The 18,947-nt window shown below is 37.4% G+C and overlaps 1 protein-coding gene across 1 annotated transcript in view; it reads left to right on the top strand.

Moving 5' to 3' along the window:
• KIAA0232 (KIAA0232 ortholog) overlaps positions 1 to 18,947 on the top strand; it is a 63,504-nt gene that overhangs the window by 34,535 nt on the left and 10,022 nt on the right. Inside the window, exons 4-6 of the mRNA XM_033061419.2 lie at positions 9,692 to 9,758; positions 11,086 to 11,167; positions 12,434 to 15,731. Of these exons, the coding sequence (XP_032917310.1) occupies positions 9,692 to 9,758; positions 11,086 to 11,167; positions 12,434 to 15,731 (3,447 nt within the window). The remainder of the gene's footprint in view (positions 1 to 9,691; positions 9,759 to 11,085; positions 11,168 to 12,433; positions 15,732 to 18,947) is intronic.

The raw sequence follows: 18,947 nt of genomic DNA on the forward strand, positions 1-18,947 counted from the left end.
TCCTCTGTTATTAGAAAGAGTAATGCTGTAGAACACTGATCAGAGACAGAAATCCAAGGTTCTAGTTTTAATTTCACAGTGCTGAAAACAAACCTCTGACTTGAAGAAGCCCAAGTTTGGTGTTTATTTCTAAAACATTTCCTACATTGTGGAGAATGACGATTCCCCGATCTCCACAGAGCAGAGAGAAGCTGCTCTGCCTCACTGTATCTTTGCCATGGCAGAGGCTGTTGTGGACTAAGTGTGTTTGTGAGGGGAGCCCTGATTTTGACAGACACCAACTGGTATATGTAAGAATGCAAATTGTTAATATATGCACGTTCTGAGGACAGTATTTTCTGTGTGACAAGAATTTTGGTGTCTCAAATTGCCTATACTTGTATGAATGAGTCTTTGGCTGCAGGTGCTCTTGATGCAGTCAGGAGCAGAGGAAATGTAAATACATCGCAACTTGCCAGAAAATAGAGACAGAATGATGGTGAGAAAGACTTTAAGACAAGTACTTTAATGTAGTAATCAATTGCTATTCTTACTGTAGTTCTAAAGTTTATTTTTTCTGAAATACTTGAATAAATAGCAGTTTAAAGACATGCTGAAGAATTGCTCAAATTTTAAAAAGCTTGTTAATATTGACCTTGGGTAGAGATTTTTGTCTTGATTTTTATCCTGCTAAAGTATGGAAGAAATTTTAAAATGTTGGTTTGCAATTAACTGGTCAAGTAGGGATATCCCTAATGAAATATTGGGTAAAAAACCCTAATGTTTAGAACTGGGGAATATTTATATAAATGTCCTTTAATGAAAATAAGAAATATTATCCTGAAATTACTGCCTCAAATTTTAAATAAAAACAGCTGTTCTGTCAACATTAAATAACTTGATGGTTAGTTTTTTTGTTGTTTGTAATTCCTATCTAAAACACAGATCAGTTTGTTCATGTGCAAGTGGAGATTCTTTTTTTTTCATTTTTTTTTCAAACCTCCTGATTCTGAAAGTACATTATTTTATATTTGGATATTGAAACTTGTCTTGTTACTGTAAAAAGACAGAAGGCAGCATCTTTGAGACTCAGACATTTATTAAACGAATAGGAATTTGGAAATTCCTGTGTGTTACGTTTTACGAGGTGGATACTGTGAGCAAGGTTGGAATTAGAGGTTACTTACGGAGACTGATGCATGTAAGATTTTTCAATAGGTATATTTCCTAGTAATAATATTAAAATTACTTATGTGCCTGTCCATTGGTCACAAATCCAAGCTTAATTACTGGTACCTGACTGTATTTGCTCAAGTGTGCATTGTTCACTGGAGCGAGCGGGTCTCCAGCTGTGAGACTGCAGTTCCTGTGGAGTGCAGTTAATTCACAGAACGCTTGCAGTGACACATGAGGCTGCACCCTCCGATGGTGCCAGAGTTTCAGTTAAAGTAGCTGCTGTGTCCTGCTGAAATGTGCGAGGACTTTTTAAGAATGAGTAAAGGAGACAACTTCCTATGGATCTTATTTTCTGTAGTGATGAAACCAGTGCTCCAAGACTCATTCCTTCTCCCAGTGTAGGGGGCCACTGTACTTAAACTGTTCCACAGCACATCCTGAGACATTCCTAGTGTCAGGTTGCTGCTGATTTCCCAAGGCCTGTCATAATGGGGTTCAGGCAATGTGGTCCATTCTGAGCTAACCAAGCTCTCAAAATCTAACTGCAACATAAAAGAGTGTGCAGTATGTTCAAAGCAAGAGCTAGTCTTGGTTGATGATTCCGTGATGAATTTTGAAAGAGAGCTGCTCTCTCATATATTTGACAAGAACACACAGTGCCTTCCATCCCACTGTTGTAAGAAATTACTGCTTGGAGGTAGCATGGAAACATAATTGGTGAAACTTCGTAACAGTAATTTCTTTTAAATGTAGTCAGGTGTGGGCATGCTAACAGCATAGAGCATTGACTTTGCTTACTTTGAGTCACGAGGAGGGAATATAACTCTTCTCATACTTGTGTTATCATATGGGACCACATAGAAGAACAAGTGTGGCTCTAGTGAACAATTTTGTTAAAAATTTAAAATGATAATTTTATTCTCAAATGTGCCTTGCTTTCAGCACAAACTTGAGATGTGTCTAAAATAAGATTTTGTTGAAATTTTCTTAGTGTTTGTCATCTTACTTACTAGAAATACAGAGCTGTCAAATTTTCATAGAATAATTGAATGCTAGAATGGTTTGGGTTGAAATGAACCTTAAAGATCATCTCGTTCCAACCTCCTGCCATGGGCAGGGGCACTTCCCACTAGACCAGTTTGCTTGGAGCCCCATCCAACCTGGCCTTCAACATTTGCAGGGGTGGGGCATCGTGCAATTGTTACATTTCTGCACATAAACCTTCTTTGAATAAATAATCTGCTAATCCGGCCAAATGAATCAATCATTTATGATTGCACATCTGAGTATGTTTTTATTGATGGGTTACTCTGGTCAGCTATTACTGCCTCCAGAGATTATGGTATCTGTGTGCCATTTAGACCAAGGCACTGTTGCATAATCTGCCTTGCACTTTGCAATAGTGATAGGCAAGAAATGAGGAAAAAGGACTTCGGGAGTTTGTAGCCAGGGAAGAGTCTTTCTTTTTCTCTTAAGTAGAATGGCACCTTAGCTAGATGATTTAAAATTAATTTTAATCACTGATTTATTCCTGCTGTTCCCTGTTTCTCTAACGTATGCCCGTATTAATTAGGTAATACACACAGACTACTATGCTGGGGTTCCAGGGAATCAGGTTGTAAACATCAGATGGTATCTATCATTTTTGTATTAATATGTAATTAGTGTGTTAATGTAAAGATATGGGACAGCACAAGAATGAATCAAGTTGTGCAAAAACCATCTTAACAAATCAGAAAGGTGAAGTACATGTTGAAAATTTGAATTTATTAAAGCAAAAAAATGAAGTTAAGATCCCAAAACAACCTTAATGATTCTTGAAGCATATATCCTGACTAGCTCGGTAGTGTTTCTGTGTGTCTGAGGATGATTGTTCAGACTTTTACTGGAAAATGCCAAAACACCACACAAACTCAGTGAATATTATCTTTCCTTTGGGTTGTATCCAGTTGCCTTTATTGAAAGGGATATACTGTCTGTTCCAGAACATGAAGCATTCTTTAGGAGAGAATTTAAAAAATAACTTCAGATACCATATAGGAAATGAAAGTCATTTGTCTTGCCAAGGTAATCATCACAGAATAAATTAATTACAATAAATCAATTTCTTTTTCTTTATGACTGTTGCATTAAACAGATATTCATAGTACCACATACCTGATTTATCATGTTGCTGAAGATGCTTTGCTGTCTGTAATAGTAACATTAACTGAAGTTGACAAAGGTTTTAATCATTCAAATTTTCGTATGCATTTTCTCAATATAGAAAAGACAGATTTTGAACTGGAGAAATTCCTTGTGGGAGCTTAGTCTACACAAAAGTCCCTTCATAGCATGAAGTATTTCTTATAGTATAGATGACTGTCTTGGAGGCTGAAAGTAGGTGTTCAGTGTGATTGAAAGTTATTTCACTTTGTATGTGCTTGCAATGAAAATGGGAGCAAACTGGGGCAAGGCAGATGTGTCCTCACAGCAGCTCTCTGATAAGCCTGGGACAGAAGCGAAGTTGGAATATGCATTTCTTGGATGGAGGAGTAGCACAGTCTTTCAGGCACAAAGGAAGGGCCAGGAAAATGCCAGAGAAGTTGGTTACAGAGCTTTCTGAATAATGCCTTGTGTTCCATCACAGAGCAGTGTTTTTAGACTATAATGTTGCTTAATGCAGAACAATAATTTTCACCAAAAATTTGAGTTGGGGATCCATTATGAATTCTTACCATACACACAAGCAGACTTGAATTAATCTGGCAGAGCACCTGCTGAGGAAAATTCAAGTGTCCTTTCTGCATTTCACTTGATGCAGAAAAGAGCTTTTGCATAATTGGTGAGAACACATTTTAAAAGTTTCTCCCATTTCATTGATAATACAGATAAAAACATTTTAGCATGGGCAAGCTGAAGTACTGTGATTAAGTGAAATCTCACAGCAGCACCGCTTACAAGGATAGCAAGTCTGTTGTGGCTTTGAAGTCAGCATGTTTGTTTATAAGTGATGAATAATAATCAGGAAGAATAGTTTCTAGTGAGGAATTATCCTTTCTTCGGGGGATAACTTCTATTTTAGTGTAGCCTGCTATGGGAGGGATCTAAAAGAATTAAGTTTTAAATAACAGAAGTCAGATTAGCTGCTCTAGTAACCTACATTTAGGGATAGCATGTTCATTTGAAGTTAATTTGAGCTGGCAGATGATCTCTTTTATCTAGAATTAGTAAATAACATGTGCTATTTATTATCTCTCTCTCTCTTAGAAGGTGTTGTGTGAAATGGTGAATCACAGCTCTGAAATCTGAGCCTGATTCTAGCTATGTTCTAGATATGTAATTTACCTTTCCTAATGTTGCTTTAATATCAAAGACAGAATTAAGAAAGTTGCAAGGAAGTATTTTTATTTCCTTGTTGGAGAGCTATTGGTCTCATATTTCTTAAAATGGCTTGGATTTTTGTGATATTAAATCAGTTTGCTTGGATATTGATATTTGGATCAAGTATTCATGGTCCCCAAAAAGAGAAGTTAATAAATAGGATGATTGCTCCAATATATTTGTTGTAAATCATTACATATTGATGCGAACAGATAAAGATTTAATTGTGTTCTTACTTCTAAAGGGTCAAAAAGTTTGTACAAGTACATACTCCTAAATGTTTCTTACTGTCATCCACCTTATTATGATGGGGGAAAATTCCATAATGCAAGCTGGAATCTTATTTTATTCTTTTGAACTCCACCTGGGTTGAACAGTCCAGGGAAGCTTCTGTTTTAATGGATTGATATCTTTATTCATTTATTCACATAGTGCTGATTTTGGGCCAATACTTTTTTTTAGTCTTTTTTTTTCAGTCTGTTTTGAGCATCTCTTTGGAGAGTACTTGTAATCCGATCAATTATACTCTGTCAGAATGTTAAAAAATGAGAACCTAGACTTCTGACTTTCTCTCATCATCCTACAAAATATAGAAATAGATGTGTGGTTGCAGTGAATCACATTTTGTGCCTTACTCAGTTCACGTGGTTTAACAGCTGATTCATATAGAAAAGCTATTTAATCCTGCACTTGGTGACAGGAGACATGCCAAGAAAACAGTCCTGGTACAGTCAGAATACCATCTTCTCTGGAGAGCCCTGTGGCCTGTTAAATCTATGATTTGAAACTATGAATATATTGATTTACTTTAATTTCTAGATTGTTTGAACTTGTATTTTGTGAAAGGAGTGTCAGTGTTTTCTAGTTTATCCTGCTTCAGCCAGGGTTAGGACTAGATGGTCTCCAGAGGCACTTCCCAACCTAAACAAATTCTGTGTTTGGGAAAGGGAAATTAGAATTTGTTTTGAAAGTGTAAGCTAGAAAGCTCTCAAAACCCTATAGCAAATGAGTGATTATTTTAGTTGTTCAAGTAAAAGGAAGTGTAATGCTTTTATTTTTAAAACTGTTGAAGAGGGGCAAGGACCTTTCCCCATACCTTACAGGCCTGAAGTAACAAGTCATACTTAGTAAATATTTACATTGTACCATTCAAAGCTTCTAGAGGAAGCTTTTAATGTATGTTAGACCAGAAGCAAAAAAAACAAACCTGCCAAAAACCTAAAGCCAAACATCTCCCTAAAGCACTTCCCTTTGAGTTACACAGTCTGACGGCATTTTTCAGTTTCTGTATATATATTTGTGGTCTGTCAGATGTGGAAGATCTCCTCTTAAGTACTAGCTATCAGAGTTTTGTTTTCCTTTGTTTTGTCCAGAAGGCTTGGCTACTGCATATGTGCAGACTTGCAGGACAAAGTATATGTTTGCATGACATTTTTTTGTTGGAAATATGAGACCCATAGCCAGATATCATTACTGGGTGATGGGAATAGGTGAAAGCTCAGTGAAAATGAAAAACTTTGTTGAACAATCCCATTCTCAGTTCCATAGCATAACTGTGAAATAGTAGTAGTGCTGTTTGTGGTGAAATTCAGGAAAAACTTCTTAAGTTTTCTGGATGGTGATTGTGTTGTGCTTGTTTGCAACATTCAGAAGTAACCTGCTAGCAGAGGTGAATATCAGCTAAGAATTCAAATGATTTGTCAAGCATATGAGAGGAGCTAATGTTTCACAGCTTCTTACTAGAAACTGTGAAAACATAGAAGCCAGTGCCCACTTTAACATAGACAACAGTTTTTAGTGAATTTCAGTTTGCTGCACATAATACAGGGTTTCTCCATGGTTCTCAATTTAACTGAATATTTTAAATTTATGAAAACATTTCAGAAGTAACTACACTTACAAATTTAATACCTTCTGGGGACATTTTCTGCAGCTGTACAGAGGTGTGAATATGCATACTAAAGCAATTGGACTACTTCAGGCTAATCAGTTACCACTTGTCATCTCTGTCTGCTCTGCTTCCAAAGTAGAAAGTGTTCAAAAGGTCTTTGATTTAATATTTGCCATTATATCTATGTGTGTGCTTGTGTGTTTAGGGAAAAAAAAATCCAACCTCAAAAAGAAGTCAAAACTACTAAACATGTTTACAAATATTTATAAAAATGTGCGTGAGCTTTGCTGGGGGGGATTTTGTTTTTAATTGGTCTTATTGTTCGTTATGCAGAACTGCATTAATTAGGCTCTGAATATAGGGTCATGGTGGTCGGTAAGGAAGACAGTGGTTTTTGGAGTCGTGTAACTCCAGCAGTCAAATTGACTGTTCTTGTTCATGCTGGGTGAGTTCAGAAGCTTAATTTATCTGTTAGCACCATCACTCCTATGCCAGTAACATAACACCTATCCTTTATGTAATCCTCCCCTTGCTGCAGCCAGCTGATAAAACGCCAAAAAGAACGACTTTTGGTGAAACTGGATGTACGTTAAAGTAGGGGAAGGAAAGAGAAGTATGCTACAAGCAGTAGAACAGAGTAAAATGTGTTTGGTGTGCAGGAAATACTGTTATGCAAAATGAAAAATATGAATTAAAAAAGTATGCACTGTCCCTTATAATTTGAATGAGAGAAATAGGTTGGTAGAAATCTGGGCCAATTTTGAGATTTAAACCTTTCATGATGGAATTACAAAAACAAGCATAATTGGCCACTAAAACTTTCATATTTCAGAATGTGTATAAGGTGCTCCTATATTTGTAGTGTATGGGGGCTGTATTTAAATGTCAACATAAGCAAAGTACTTCAAGCATATCACCTAGTTTTGTTAGCTAACTGTGTCCTATTGAACTAAGCCAGTGCCTGGAACGTGTTACTTTCAGGGCTGTTACAACTACAAGACATTAAAGTAAACAATAAAAAAGCAACTAAATCTCATATTCCGAGAACACCAGTGTCATATATGAAGTAACTGCCATGGCATTTGTTCCATTAAGCCTGCAGCACGTTTTCCTGTGCTGCAGTAAGAAGTTGAGCAGGGGGTCTCCAGAGTGCTGTGCACGGTGGGTCCCACCCCCCTTGTTTTAAGGCGAGCGCTGTCTCCTTCAGCGCCGTGCAGGACAGCGGGCGGCGCGTCAGCTGACTCCAGGATTAGTTTCATGGGACAGGAGGAAATGAGGTGTTTGATTCCAAAAGTTTTCACTTCTTCGCTGTAATGGTAAGCATATTGTTGCTGCTTTGGGGCATTTTTTTTTTAGCATGATGTTATATGAAGTCAAGGGAGTGAATCTGTATTCCTTGGAGTGTTTGCTACAGGTGCTTGTTCGATTAGACAGTTTGGGGAGCTAAGGAAAACCAAGGCCAGCTCCTCCTCTGTTGACCTTTTTGAGGGAGGAGGGGGGAGTCAAGAGTGGTATAGGCATAAAGTGACAAATTATTACAACTACATGGCTTTGTCTGTATTACTGGTCCTTGCTAAATGATTTAATTTATACTGGTAAATTTACTGATATAGGATATGCCTGCTGAAGTTTGATATTGCTAAGTCATCCTCAGTTAAGTATGTGGCATAAAGGTTTATATTTAGCACTTCAGTGCAGCAATGCAATTAAGAATAGAACATTGCTTTCTTTCTCACTTGGCTGCAAATAATTAAAGTTTAGAGTTAGCATATAAATCATTGTTTCAGTATATGATTCTTCAAGTGTATTTTTCTGACAGTGAATTAAACAAACTTGTCTGACTGTATAAATTAGTATTCTCTTTTTCATAATATTTGCTTGTGCTTTAGCAACATATATTCACATTCCTCAGCAATTTCTGGACAGCAAGTAGGAGACACGAGAAACTCTTAGATCTTGGAAAAATGAAATCTTTGTACCACCCGGGTGACACAGCGAGTCAAAATCTTCTCTGTGCATTTCTGTAACTTGATATTTGATCAGCGTTACTTTTAGAGAGAAAACATGCCCCATAACTACATGCACAGTAAGATCATGTTAAATTCAGAGGATGAGATTATTTTTTTGGGGATTTGTCTAAGTTTCTCCAAGTATAATTGGAGCTAGACTACCAGCATGATGGAGTTGCTATTGAGGAAACTCTGCCCAGGATACAATAAGCTGCATGGCCCTCCCTCATTACCACTTCCAGCTGTAGGGTGACGTGCAGGGGACCTCTTGTATCCTCCTCATCAGTTCCAGATTGCTGTGTTTAGCTGTGATTCCAGTTCTGTTTGCTGTTATGGAAAGTGTGAAGTGCAATCCCTGAGCACAGTTCCGAAGCATCAGATAATAACAATGCAAATATCCACACAGTACCCACCTCACCTAGATTTCCTTCCAACAGGAATGGTCATTTCAGGCTCTTAAGTTGGTGTTCAGTATTTCACTGACTGGAATTAAAATTTTATTCCTTTGGAATGACATGAGGTTTTTTCTCTGTGGGTAATATATTGGACTGTTTTGTGTGTATGTTTATTTTCAGTGTTTCAGTATTTATGTAGAGGAATAAAGGAAGAAAATAGAGGCTTATAGGAATATGAAGGTGTTTATTTTTCCCTCTGCTGTACTGTGTTGTTAATAACAGAATGTTTGAAAAGAAAAAATACCTGGTCTTTTTAAATTGGCAAGACTGTGGGATGGGTTTTGCATACAGATACTGTGGAAGCATTTCCTTTCCCTCTCTGCCACATATGGGTACGCCTTCCTACTGTTCTCCTTTCCACCTTCAGGCCTGATTTTCTGTATCCTTTGAACAATCCCTTTCCCACAGGTATAAACTGTGCAGCTAAAAGGATCAGGCCTAGCTTTTTGAAATGCATCTTAGGGATCAGTGGGTCACTGAACTTCTATCTTGAGACTCCTGCAGCAATACCATGCAGTAAATGTGACATGCTGTGTTTGCAAAGCCCTGGATATCCAATGATGCAACAATGTGACCTGTAGTTTGAAACCTCTGTGTGAGTGTATCTTCGTGTTCCAGGGAATCATTTTGACCTCTAACTGATGTATTTATAGGATTGGGTTTATACTAGTAAGAATTTTTGTTGATTTTTCATATTTAGTTACTGTGCAAAAAGAACAATATGTCTGCTGAGGGATGTTTACTGTATTGGTATATCCCTATGATGTTAAAATTCTTTTTAGTTAAGTTACGTTTTCTATTTTTTTTTCCTTGTGCAGAGCTCTGGGATTGAAACATTAGTGGAGGAGCTTTGCTCCAAACTGAAAGACCTTCAGAGTAAGCAAGGTGAGGAAAAAAATGTTTATACTTCTGAGGCCATGTACTGTATTTATCAACTTTGCAACATTCTGAGATGGGGTGGGTGTGGGGGAGTGGGCTGTTATTTCAGTAGCTTTTACAGGCCATGCAATTTAAAAATATGTTTGAATAATTTCATTCAATAATTTAAGCAATTTTGTATTGGTACGCTTTATTTACCTAAGAAATAGCCAATCACAAATGGAGTTTTCTTCATGAAAAGCTGTGACTGTTCATATCCAGCTGTGCATGCTTTTTTAGTAAATACTCCAAATTCAGCATTCCCCTCCCTACCAAAAGTAATAAAAAATAATTAATTAATGAAAATAGGCTTGATTCTGTTCTTTTTGTGTATTGATGCTTCAAAGAGCAGATTTGCCTTCAAATAATTATGCGGAAACTGTGTGAAAAGCATCCAAATAAACATCACTACTTAAAATTTCTGGGCTATAGGGCACTTTATGATGTCAAGCTTAGGGGAGGGAGCATAATGTAAAGTTGTGTTGTCTCCAGTGGAAGTTCATTGCACATGTATGTTTGTTCAGGCACACAGCTGCAGCCTTGGACACTTAGAGTAAAATTAATATGCATATTATGTAGTATAGGTAGCTGTAGATAAGAGATAAACATTTACCTGCTGGAAGCACGGTTTTAGCTATTTCCATTCCCCCTTTTTTTTTAAACAGTAAGCATTAATCAGCTCTTAATATTTCATAATGCAGTGGATTTCCTCCTGAGCCAAAGTGATGTTGAGCATTTATTTTGAAAAAAAAACAAAAGAATAGTATGTCTCACTTTTTTCTTTGTTTTAAAGGTTTTAATATAAAGAATTAGAAAATCTTCAGAGTCACGTCTCACACATGAAGTATGCCTTTATTTCCACTCAAAGCTCAGCAATTGCTGCAAGGATATTTCCTTTTAGTGAAACACTTGAGAAGTTAGATGTGGCCAATGATAAAAACATTTAGTTAAATAGTTAATTTTTTAAGTAATATTTTTTGTGTCTGTAGCAATGCAAGAATGAGAAAAAGATTTGGATATGAAACAAACATTCAGCAGGAATTCTCCCAGTGGGGCATTGCTAGCCATGAGGTTGAGTGGAGCTGCTGGCCAATCGTGTTTGGTCAGATTTGCAGGACTAGACAGCTGTCTTGGGTGGTAGTTCATAATTTCTTAATGTTATTTACAGTGTTGTATGGAAATTTTACTACTATTACAGTTATACATTGTCGTGCTTTTTGTTAAATACTTTTATAAAGTACACTGGCTTTTTTGAATTTTTTTGTTAAGCATTTGGAATTTTCTTCCAAAACAGAGGAGAAGATTCACAAAAAGTTAGAAGGCTCTTTGACTCCTGAGACTGATTTATCTCCCACAGCAAAGGATCAAGTAGAAATGTATGCATTTTTTTTCCTTACTATTATCTAACATGCTTTTCTCTTTTTATTCCCATATTTTAACATTGTGAAGTTAACTTAATGGGGAATCTGGAGTTTTGTGGCTATGAAGAAACACATTTATTTTCATGCCATCTTCTATTGTTAATCTTACATATTTAAACACTTGGTACCATGGGCTAGTTCAATTTCTGTCAAAGCCCAGATTGCTTTCATTTGACTATATACCGAACTCAAACCATACTTTATTTTAGTTTCCCAAAGACTAAGTCAACCAGACAAAAACCTTTAAAACAACATTAATTGACCTGTAGATTTGCAAGGACGGAATATACTGGATTGAGATCTCACTGTCTTCTATTGCTGAAATGGCAAACAAACTCTAACCTTTAAACTCTTGATAACCAAAGTGATTTTCTAGTTAGCCAGTACCTGAGTCCAGTGTTACTGAACTACCCAGGAGTTTTGTCACTGACCTCTCTTGGAGATACAACTGCTTCTGTATCTCCTAATAGTAGCAGCAACCTAGTAGAAGTGTTACTAAATGGATGATCTGTCTTCAGGGAACTGATTGTGCTAATGTGAATATCATTTAACTGACTTGTAAAAATTTTTAATACGTTTTCATTGAAATATATGTGATTCAGTGTATATCTCTCTACCACCAAACACATACTACTATGAATGGTGCAGAAAACCGTATTTTAATCTTGTACCTCTTGCATAAAGCTGTTAAGCATCTTAAACTACTCAGAAAGGAATCTTTTTTAACAGCTTTTTCTTAATAACTGGATGATCAAACTATGTAGAACTTAACAGATAGTGTCTCATTTCATAAAAGAGAATTTTAAAAACTGAAATTCAGGACTGAACTAACTGAAATTCAGGACTTCCTCATTTATAATCTAAATCAAACATTTAAGATTTAAGTGAATTGCCACATGACCTAATAAACCTGGAGCCACTGTTGTAAGCATCCACAATCTCTTTCTATAGTGATATTTAGTAGTCTCTGAAAAGGACATTGTTTTACTTGTATGCAATATATTTCTAAACATATATTAATATAAGCACTTTTAAAGTTCATTTTAATTTTCCCTTTGATATAATTCAAATAGTGCAATGAGTGGGATGTGCATATGTAGTACAAACTAGATTTTTAGCAATTAGACAGGTAGTGTTTTGCTGTGTTTTTAGTAGTGCTTTCTAATCTTAAAGCTTATCTGAAGCTCTGCAATCTAAATATCCCTTTTATTTTGCTTTCAGGTACTATGAAGCATTTCCTCCTCTTTCTGAAAAACCAGTTTGCCTGCAGGAAATTATGACTGTATGGAATAAATCCAAAGTATGTTCTTACTCTAGCTCCTCATCTTCATCCACTGTTCCACCAACTAGCACAGATACATCTTCTCCAAAGGACTGCAATAGTGAAAGTGAAGTAACTAAAGACAGAAGTAATAAAGCATCTGCCACTGTACAGGAAAGAACCCAGCAGAAGAAGAGTAAAAACGAGAAAGAAAACAACTTCAGTAACAACACTGTTGAAGAGAAGCCTGTTTTGTACAAAAAGCAAGTCCGACATAAGTCTGAAGGGAAGATGCGTCCCCGCTCCTGGTCATCTGGATCCAGTGAGGCTGGCTCAAGTTCTAGTGGTAATCAAGGTGAATACAAGGCATCAGTGAAATGTATTAAAGTAAGACACAAAACAAGAGAGGTTCGGAGTAAAAAAGGGCGTAACGGGCAGAGCAGGCTGTCAGTGAAATCTGGTGAGAAGGTTGATCGTAAAGTCCACAGCGGAAGCAGCAGCAGCAGCAGCAGCGGGTCCATCAAACAACTGTGCAAAAGAGGTAAAAGGCCATTAAAAGAAATTGGAAGAAAAGAAGCTGGCGGTAGTGATGGAAAAGATTTGTATTTAGACAGTAGAAATGAAAAGGAATATAAAGAAGAGCCCTTGTGGTATACTGAGCCGATTACGGAGTACTTTGTTCCTCTTAGCAGAAAAAGCAAGCTGGAGACTACGTACCGCAACAGAGAAGATATATGTGGAGTAACATCAGAGGCTGTAGAAGAGTTGTCTGAATCAGTGCATGGTCTTTGTATTAGCAACAATAATACTCATAAAACATACCTCGCAGCAGGTACTTTCATCGATGGTCACTTTGTAGAAATGCCTGCAGTTTTAAATGAGGATATTGACCTCGCTGGGACCTCAATATGTTCTCAACCAGAGGACGACAAGTATTTAGATGATGTTCATCTGTCAGAACTAACACACTTCTATGAAGTGGATATTGATCAATCCATGTTGGATCCTGGTGCCTCAGATACGATGCAAGGGGAGAGTCGGATTTTAAATATGATTCGACAGAAGAGTAAAGAAAAAACTGATTTTGAGGCAGAATGTTGCATAGTGTTAGATGGAATGGAGTTGCAAGGGGAAAGTGCAATATGGACTGATTCGACCAGCTCTGTTGGTGCTGAAGGGTGGTTCTTGCAAGATCTTAGTAATTTAGCTCAATTTTGGGAGTGCTGTTCATCTTCTAGTTCTGCTGATGCAGATGGGGAAAGTTTTGGAGGAGATTCTCCAATCAGATTCTCCCCCATCCTAGACAGCACAATGCTTAATTCACACATGCTTGCTGGCAATCAAGAGCTCTTTTCAGATATTAATGAAGGGTCTGGTATAAACTCTTGTTTTTCAGTGTTTGAAGTGCAATGCAGTAACTCTGTTTTACCATTTTCTTTTGAAACACTCAACTTGGGAAATGAAAATGCAGATTCTAGTAGCACTGCTAATATTCTTGGGAAAACACAGTCTAGATTGCTAATATGGACCAAAAATAGTGCCTTTGATGAAAATGAACACTGTTCTAATCTTTCAACAAGAACCTGTAGTCCATGGTCACACTCGGAAGAAACACGTTCAGACAATGAGACTATAAATATTCCATATGAAGAATCCACGCAATTTAATGCAGAAGATATTAATTATGTAGTTCCTAGAGTGTCTTCGAATTATGTAGATGAAGAAATTCTAGATTTTCTGCCAGAAGAAACCTGCCAGCAACAAGCTAGAAGTTTAGGAGAAATGCCCACTTTGATTTTCAAGAAGAAATCTAAGCTAGAATCTGTCTGTGGTATTCAACTAGAACAAAAAGCAGAAAGTAAAGACTATGAAACTACACAAGGGTGTAGGGAAAGCAGTCCACATGGAGATGGCTACAGCTCAGGGGTTATTAAAGATATTTGGACAAATATGACAGACAGAAATTCTGCAGCGATGGTAGAAATAGAAGGAATAGAAGATGAATTGTTTTCAACTGATGTAAATAACTATTGCTGCTGTTTGGATACAGAAGCAAAAGTTGAAACCCTCCAGGAACCCAATAAAGCAGTGCAAAGATCAGAGTATCACCTTTGGGAAGGTCAAAAGGAGAATGTAGAGAAGAGAGCCTTTGTCTCAAATGATTTATCAAAAGTAGATGGTGGTGACTATACCACACCATCAAAGCCCTGGGATGTTAACCAGGATAAAGAAAATTCGTTTATACTTGGTGGTGTGTATGGGGAGCTCAAAACATTTAACAGTGATGGAGAATGGGCAGTAGTGCCACCTGGTCACTCAAAAGGGAGCTTACTGCAATGTGCAGCTTCCGATGTGGTGACAATAGCTGGTACAGATGTTTTTATGACTCCAGGTAATAGCTTTGCCCCTGGCCACAGGCAGTTGTGGAGGCCATTTGTATCATTTGAACAGAATGAGCAATCAAAGAGTGGAGATAACGGATTAAATAAGGGTTTTTCTTTTATCTTCCATGAAGACTTACTGGGAGCTTGTGGTAACTTTCAAGTCGAAGAACCAGGGCTTGAATACTCATTCTCTTCCTTTGACCTGAACAATCCATTTTCACAAGTTCTTCATGTAGAGTGTTCGTTTGAGCCAGAAGGAATTGCATCTTTCAGCCCTAGTTTTAAACCTAAGTCGATTCTGTGCTCTGATTCAGACAGTGAGGTTTTACACCCCAGGATTTGTGGTGTTGATCGAACGCAGTACAGGGCTATACGGATTTCTCCGAGGACTCACTTTCGCCCAATTTCTGCATCTGAACTTTCTCCAGGTGGTGGAAGTGAGTCAGAATTCGAGTCAGAAAAAGATGAGGGAGGTATTGCTGTCCCTCCTCAAGTAGATGTATTTGAGGATCCACAGGCAGATCTCAAACCTCTGGAAGAAGATGCAGAAAAAGAAGGGCATTATTATGGAAAATCGGAGCTTGAATCCGGAAAATTCCTTCCCAGATTAAAAAAGTCTGGAATGGAGAAGAGTGCACAGACATCATTGGATTCCCAAGAAGAGTCGACTGGGATGTTGCCAGTAGGAAACCAAGATCCCTGTTTAGAATGCAGTATGAAAGAATCTCTAGAAGGGAGAGTGGTGGAGAGCTCTAAAGTAAACTGCAGAATAGTGGAGCCACGTGAGGAGACTGGCAGGTTTTGCAGTTGTAAAGCAGGGTGTCATTTCCCCACGTATGAGGATAATCCTGTTTCTTCAGGAGAGCATGAAGAGGTATGTGGATATATAAAATTACAGAATTTGCAGCTGGCAGCTGATAACCAGCAGTTTGTCATGTGACAGTTCAGTTTAAATGTTTGTGATTGTATAGATCTCTAGAAAATACAGTTTTGTAGAGAAACTGGAGGTCTCATCTGAACATAAAAATAAACTTGCTTGTTGTAAGGGTGACCGAGTGCTGGCACTGGTTGCCCAGGAAGGCTGTAGAGTCTCCATCCTTGGAGATTTCAAAAGACATCTGGACAAGTTCCTGGGCAGCCTGCTCTACTGGGCCCAGCTTGAGCAGGGGGAGTTGCACGTGATGACCTCCAGAGTTCCTTTTGAACCTCAGTCGTTCTGTGATTCTGTGAAAAAATTAACCATCTTCAGGTATTTTGGTGTCATCTTGCATACCTTTAGAAATATATGCATGTGTACACTCATGTGGCTTTAAAAATCTGTTTACCTTAGGTTTTTAGGTTATCTGATTTACATATAAAATGTTAAAATATGCATAAATTTTGAGTAATGAAATATTACTGATTTTGATTCAAACATACTTTAAAATTCTGAAGATAAAGATCTGAAGCCAGTCTTTTCAATATAGTTTCTTCCAAGTAGAAGAATTTGGTGTTGAACTACTGGATGTAAACTTCAGCAAAGAAAGACTTGTAAAAAGGCATAGCTGTCTGGATATTAAGGTATCCTCTTGTCAGCATAGAGCCAAAAACAAGTAAAACATGGATGCACCATAAGAAAGCCTCAGCATAACTATGAGTTAAACTCAGAGTTTTCTTTCTGGTAATTGTAGCCATAGTTAAGTAATAATCAAGATAAAAAATCCATTCTAGAAAAAAAATACCTAGAGTTTTTCTTGCTGTGAGCTTCCTCTGTTCTTGAGTAGAAACATTTAACTATCAAAATAAATTAGATGTGTGGCCAGCCTAGAGATATTGTCTGGATAGGTATAAGTTACATCTTATATTTTCTTTTGCTTACATCTTACATTTTCTTTTCCTCTTCAGCCTCCTCTTGCACATACTCAGCAGTTGTAGTATTTACATTTGGAGGAAGTTTTTCCATTTTCAACTGAGGAGTTGCTCTCCCAGCTTGTGTTGTGCAATTGCATATTTCTCAGCTATAAGTTTGAAACACTAACTCATGCTTAGGCAAGCTAACCTTTCTCTTGCTGAAACTAAAGCTCACTTTTTTGTTGAACAAAATCAGACTTTCTTATTTTCCTTCTTCTTTATTTGTTTCTTCTCTCATCCTCCTTTAGATTAATTGCTTCTTTTCCCAGCATCAGTAAGTTGATAATCTGCTGCTTGCACAAGGGAATCAAGTTTATGACTTTTCCAGACCCTTTCTAGACATCTTGGTTCCTGCTGCTCTGTTAACAAAGAAGTGGCTTCAAAAATCTTTACTGGAGTCTGGAAAGTTTCTGTGTTTGTGCCAGGCCTTGCAGAAAGAGTCATCAAAAACTTAGATATAAGTCAGAGCAGGTTCTGAAATGGCCTTTTACCAGGAGTAAGTGAAATCTAAGTTCATCATGCAGTAGGGTATAATGAATGAACAAATTATTATACAGTTATTTGTGACAGCAAGAGCCTGAAGTTCCTTCCAGCCCTTTTTGAATCTTCTTTCTGGATGTGTAGTGCTCTGTGAGGCTGCTTATTCTCATCTTCACTTCAACCACTTATCCATTCAAGAAAGTAGTAAGTGGCTGACAGTGGTATCATAGTTTATGGTAGCTCTGAGGCTTGTAAAAAGTCTTTTGGTAGTGAACAGTGCTCAGAAAGCTCTGGTATTTCATTTTAGTGCAAGAGGAAAACTTACTGCTTCCCTTGCTCAGGTCACATGATTTTGTAGGCAGTTTCATAGCTTCAAAGTGATAAATCACTGAGAAGTACAAAGGGCCACCAACCCTCTCAGCAGTCTAGACTCCAGTTTGGTTTGCAATTAAGCTCTTCCTGGGGGGCTTGGGGAACTTGATTACCCTCTAAGCTCAGACAGCCTGGGTTAATACATCCTCCTCCGTCTACCATGTCTCAAGGTGTGTGCACACCCCAGGCTCTTCTAAGCACCAGTAGCTGGAGTCTGAAGGTAATTGGCTTTTTGGCTCAAGAGTATTTATTTGAATTTCTTATTGTGCTTAAATGTCTGTAAAAGATGTGTGTGAGTTTTATTCAAGAGTGATATTTATTTTCATGAGCATTAAGCAAAATCAATATAAAACACCTAGAATTCGGACAGTCGAGGAGAAACTTTTTTCATGGACACATACATGCATGGGGAAAAGCAGGCACTATGGTCTGGACTGACTAGTATAGATCAAAGATTTTAAGTAAAGATTAGTAAAGATTTTTTTTTAAATTAAATTTTCTGTGTTTCTGTGCTTGACTTTGGACAGAAACTAATGTCATTGTTTAACTCAGTAATCTAATGTAAAGTTTGAGATGTGTTCTGAGGTGCCTCCAATATTTTTGCATAAACAATGGATGTGAAAATACTAACAAAAACCACAGTGTAATAGTAACACATTCTGGTTTGCATCACTTAAACTTGAGTTATATATGTGCTGTGGAAACACACATCTCTGAATACCTCCTATTTATAAACAAGACTGTAGGAGAATCTGGTTCAGTTTCCTCCCTCTTACCTTCTATATTAGAGCACTTCTTTAGAATTACTGTGTATTTTGCAGCAGGAATTTGCAAATAGCTCCTGCAGAATTTTTTCAAACATAAATGATACTTATATATCTAGCCATAAAATTTAAAACCAATAAAATTAAACCAACAACAAAATGAAACCAACAAATTTAAAAAAGAAAAGCCCAAACTAAACCACCTCTATAAAAAACCACCAGCACATGCCACCCAAACAGCTACGTAAAATCCCAAAACACACCTCCCTTGCCCCCCCATAGTACAGTCCTTTTTCTTCTGAGTAAATGTTCCTATTGTTTAGGTGTGGAGTCATAGGTAAGTACACAATCTGGACCAGTTAATGGCCTGTGAATATACCAACTCTGCATCTCCTGTCAACAAATTTTATATGGGCTCCAATCCAGCAGGTGTGCTCAAAGAATCCTCATACTGTTGGGCCCTTGGGATAGATAAGTGTACCTGTGGGGTTTTAAGGCCTGAACATGCCTGAGACACTGGTTTTGGGGATGAGGAAATTTTAATGACAAAACATTTGTTTGTCTATCTCATGACTAAATTGGCC

Source organism: Catharus ustulatus, chromosome 5 (genome assembly GCF_009819885.2).
Source record: "Catharus ustulatus isolate bCatUst1 chromosome 5, bCatUst1.pri.v2, whole genome shotgun sequence".
NCBI lineage: Eukaryota > Metazoa > Chordata > Aves > Passeriformes > Turdidae > Catharus > Catharus ustulatus.